Below are 5402 nucleotides of genomic sequence, written 5' to 3' on the forward strand. Positions count from 1 at the left end.
TTGATGAATACATTGTGAAACATTACAAAGTGCTTTTGAATTTAATGATTCACCTCCTAACCATAAAGGAGGCCCCATATAAAGTATAGAGAATATACATATATCTTCAACAGCTTGTGAATTGTTTCAATTATGAATACTAAACCATGCCAACCCAACGCTCTAGATTTAGCAAAATAAGTACAGCCTCAAACCCAACTATTTCTCATTGCTTGTTCAACGTGCTAAAATTTGATAAGCTATCAATTGGTTTTTATTGCTTCACCTGTACACCATGAGAAAATAAAATGATTAGACTGCTAGAATTCACTTAACAAGGATCTTCCCTGTAAATTTTCAGCCTTGGAGCTGAGAGACAACATAGTCTCATTTAATGGTGAAGATTTGATTATCCCTTGCAGCCAACTAATATCAATTTGAGAAGTGTCTACATCCTTAAGAATAGCTGATAGATCATTCACTTTGGACTTTGTCAGCTGCATAACTGAAGTGGATTGTAACTCCTTAACCACAAAGCACACACACTCTAGATAATTAGAGTATGGCAATTTAATTCTAAGTAACAACTTGCTGCTATGTCTCGATACAATTCTAAGCCAATTTTAATATAACCTTTTGTTTTTTTTTGAGAAACAATTTTAATATAACCTGAATGTAATACTTTAACTGGAAAAATAGGAGAGGCATCAGTTCTCCTAGTGATGATTTTCCAACAACAATAGAGCTCTTACTTTTTACCTAGCAGACCCAAAAGGCCACATTGCTGATGAGTTATGACTAGAAAAAATACCACATCTTCGATTCCAAGAAGTAATCAAAATAAAAACTATTATAAGTAGAATGTGATCAGAATTATAAGCTAGCCAATACATTTGATTACCTTTCAGTCTACCCTACTTGTATCCAAATTAAATAACAGTACTAAAGCTTGCAACTTACATTAAAAGGGGAACCACATAATAACTTGTCAACTATAAACAGAGGGTAATTTATTTTGCCAGCAGGGGCCGTGAACATTTTACATTCAGTGGACAAAAACCATAACTCCAAAAGGAACTTAAGAAACCAGCGAGGAACAAAAGCAACACAAAACACACAAATGAAGTGAAAATTTTGTTCTTTACTAATTCAAACTGTTTCCCCAACTACCAAACAGACCAAACAGATAATTGAAAATCTGAGAAGTGAGTAAGATGTAGATCAAAGTTCTGAACCTCACCATGTTAGAATAAATAGAGTACCTTGAAAAAACATAGTTGACAGATGTGAAATTGGGTCAAGAAAAATGATTATTTTGAGCAACAAATCGCAGGTACAGGGACACAACTTAATGATATATAATTTTTCTTTGTGGGGGAGGGGTTAATACCAACAAAGTAATCTATAAAACATAATGTCAACATTGTAGAACAAGAAAAAGGAAGAGAGAGTAACTTGAATCAGCTTGTTGTGGAAATACAGAATGTACCATGCTCACTTTTCAGTGAAATTAAGGTTTTGTCCGTTTGATCATTACCTTAAACAATAATCAAAACGACTTTGATCCGTTAAGAAACCTACAGTGGTGGTGAAACTGAAATGAGATTGACAGGCATATGAGAAGAAACAATCTGTTTTAAAACAGAAACTTAAATTAATGGTCAGGATTAAAACATCACTAAGTTTATAGTTAAAGAATTGCGCGTGAATTACACAAGGTACACTTTCGTCCCCTGTGACATAGACATAGTCAAAAAAATTAAATGAAACAATAAGAGGAAGGGCGCAATGTAAGGGGCAAGAAAGAGGGAGAGCTATGAGACAATAACGGTATGTTCCAATGGTTAAAAAATAGCCACTGACAAATATAAAAAGAGAAGGGATTGGAGTGCCATGAGGACGGTAGAAGAACTCTCTTCTTCCACTTTTAAGGACATGTAAAGAATTGCCCTAGAAGGAAAAAGATTAATTTCAAAGAGAGAGAGAGAGAGAAAGACACAGACAGACAGAGAGAGAGAGAGAGACATGGGACCCTTGAGGTTTATGTTTCTGCTGTGCCTCTCGGCTGCAGCGATGTCTATGGTCCGGAGTGAAGACCCTTATCTCTTCTTCACGTGGAATGTCACCTATGGCACCATTTCTCCACTTGGAGTCCCCCAACAAGCCATTTTCATCAACGGTGAATTTCCAGGACCCAATATCAACTCCACCACCAACAACAACATTGTCATCAACGTCCACAACAACCTTGATGAGCCATTCCTGGTGACATGGTATTCATTCTCTTCTTTTTCTAACGTGGATATGAATACGATAGTTGGATTTCAAAAACATAATAATAAATGAATGTCCTGAATGTGTTTTTTTTTTTTTTTTTAATGATTGGTGACACATTAATTTGTAAAGGTTATGTCATCAATCATATATGTTAATGTTTTCGACTTGGTTAATTTGGCATCTAGGCACGGCATCCAACATAGGAAGAACTCGTGGCAAGATGGAGTGTTGGGAACCATGTGCCCCATTCCCCCTGGCACGAACTACACATATCACTTCCAAGTTAAGGACCAGATTGGGAGCTACATCTACTATCCCACAACTGCCATGCATCGTGCAGCTGGTGGCTTTGGCGGCCTCCGCGTGAATAGCCGGTTGCTCATTCCCGTCCCATATGCCGACCCTGAGGATGACTACACTGTACTCATTGGTGACTGGTACAGCAAGAGTCACTCAACTCTCAAGAAGTTCTTGGACAGTGGCCGCTCCCTTGGTAGGCCAGATGGTGTCCTCATCAATGGAAAATCCCCTAAGGGTGACGGCAAGGAAGAGCCTTTGTTCACCATGAAGCCTGGCAAAACCTACAAATACAGAATCTGCAATGTTGGGATTAAGAATTCCTTGAACTTTAGGATCCAAGGCCACCCAATGACGCTTGTGGAGATGGAGGGATCCCACACTGTGCAAAACACATATGAGTCCCTTGATGTTCATGTAGGGCAATGCTTTGGGGTTCTTGTCACAGCTGATAAAGAGCCCAAGGACTACTACATTGTGGCCTCCACACGATTCACCAAGACCGTCCTCACTACCAAGGGAATCGTCCGCTACACCAATGGAAAAGGTCCAGCCTCACCTGAGATCCCTGAGGCTCCTGTTGGTTGGGCTTGGTCACTTAATCAATTCCGTACCTTCCGTTGGAACCTTACTGCTAGTGCTGCTAGGCCTAACCCTCAGGGCTCCTATCACTATGGTTCTATTAACATTACCCGTACCATCAAGCTCATCAACTCAGCAACCAAGGTAGATGGCAAGCTTCGATATGCTATCAATGGTGTATCCCATGTCGACCCTCCTACACCTTTGAAGCTCGCTGAGTATTATGGAGTCCCAGACAAGGTCTTCAAATACGACATCATATCTGATGACCCACCAGCTGACGCTGTAGATAAAGTCACCTTGGCACCCAATGTCATGAACATGACATTCCGCAACTTCATAGAGATCATCTTTGAGAACCACGAGAAGAGCATCCAGTCATGGCATGTGGATGGATACTCCTTCTTCGCAGTCTCGTAAGTTTTATTAAATTTACCATTTCCTATCAAAGCAAGTAGTCCTGAGTTCGAATCCTATAAAAAAAATGTGAGATTCTTGACGCGGAAATTGACTATTTTATGTGTTTGTTGATAACAGTGCTGAGCCTGGGAGGTGGACTCCAGATCGCAGAAGGAACTACAATCTTCTTGACGCTGTAAGCAGGCACACAATCCAGGTGTTTCCCAAATCCTTTGCAGCTATCCTCTTGACATTTGACAATGCTGGCATGTGGAACATAAGGTCTGAGTTGACTGAGAGGCGCTACCTTGGGCAAGAGCTCTATTCTAGCGTTCTCTCTCCTGCACGATCCCTCAGGGACGAGTACAACATGCCTGACAACTCCTTGCTCTGTGGCATAGTCAAAGGTTTGCCCAAGCCCCCACCATACGAAATCTAAAGATGATCCACATACCTCTTTGCCATGTCGCCACTTCATACAATGAGGGGGAGAGAGAGATGGAAGGGAGAGAACCAGATATACATCGTGTGTAATAGATGAGAGACAATTATGTAATTGTATGCATTTTTTATGCAAAGAGTGTAGAAGATGGCAAAGAATAACAATGATTGAAAAAACACAGAGTTACTGTTATATATAACCTTTTAAACACGACATTAAATTTTTGTACCATTCATTTTAATATAACTATTTTTTATAGTTCTTGTTCTTTTGAGTAAAACTTTGTAAATTATTTTGCTTCTGTATAATTTTTCTTTGCTGCTGCTTTTAATTTTCTGCCAAATTATAAAAATGGCTATGGTCCAATTTGAACTCCAAGCACAATCCGTTGGAGGCCACCACTCCTAAAAAAAAATGTATTAGTTCAAAAATCTTCCCATTCCCTTCTCCTTAGAGCCTAACTCTTTTTTATATGTTTTTTTTAATTAAAAAAAAATATTGCCATGGCATCCCTCAAAGAGCATTGTGAAAGTGAAACATATAAGTGGTTACCTATGAATCGATATGGCTATCTTGTAATAAGAAATCATGATAAGACCTCTTCAAAGACTTACCACCCCTGCAAAGAGTAAAGATCCTCTTGGTACAATTCCTTCAAAAATTTATGCTGGGTTGGTTGGTAAACATCTTGCAAAGAAATTAGAGGTGACTCGGTCAATAAATGGGCAGATTAAAAAAAACAAATCCATACCATGGATCTCAAATTTATACATGGAGTAAACATTATGATTAGCTCTCAATTTGAGCATATCCAATGATTACAACAATCATTTCTTAGAAATTTAAAATTACTACTTGTCTTTACTTTATATTTTCACTCACTTAAGAATGTTAGTTTCTTTTGCTAGTGAATGGTGAATCCATTCTTGGCAAAAGGTATGTGGGCATGCTGGGATGCCCAAAGGAGGTTATTTGGGTAACTCCTTTTATTAGTGGTTTTCATGTGAATGTAACTCGTTCATTGTTAGGTTCCTATGGTTATGGAAAAATGAATTAGTTCTAACTGAAGGCAAAAATAAACTTTATAATGGTTTGATGGTCAGTCATATAAATATACTTCATAATCTGCAATAGCTGATGAGTTAAAAAACTGAAACTTTCTACCAATACAAACTTTGGAACCTAAAGGCTAAAAAATAAAATAGATCTAAGGAAAGATTTCCTATTATGAAGATGATTGTCATTCTCTATAATGACATGGATGTCATTGCTCCTTATACTGCTAATTAATGACTGTTTTTTCCCCCCCTCGATCGATATATCACATGTTACCAAATGATTTGAAAACAATATATCTAACCTATTACTTACCAATAAAAAGTTACACCTTTATATTCAAAGTTAAAATCCTTCTTTGTCAATTATA

At 38.0% G+C, this 5402-nt stretch overlaps 1 protein-coding gene across 1 annotated transcript; it reads left to right on the forward strand.

The window, feature by feature from the left end:
- The first annotated feature begins 1896 nt into the window (after positions 1-1896).
- Positions 1897-4150, forward strand: LOC126719017 (L-ascorbate oxidase homolog). Its single transcript, XM_050421499.1, has 3 exons — positions 1897-2252; positions 2442-3551; positions 3673-4150. Exons 1-3 carry the CDS (start codon positions 2005-2007, stop codon positions 3971-3973), a joined length of 1659 nt encoding a protein of 552 aa, XP_050277456.1. The 5' UTR covers positions 1897-2004; the 3' UTR covers positions 3974-4150.
- Positions 4151-5402: the final 1252 nt, after the last annotated feature.

Source organism: Quercus robur, chromosome 1 (assembly GCF_932294415.1).
Source record: "Quercus robur chromosome 1, dhQueRobu3.1, whole genome shotgun sequence".
NCBI lineage: Eukaryota > Viridiplantae > Streptophyta > Magnoliopsida > Fagales > Fagaceae > Quercus > Quercus robur.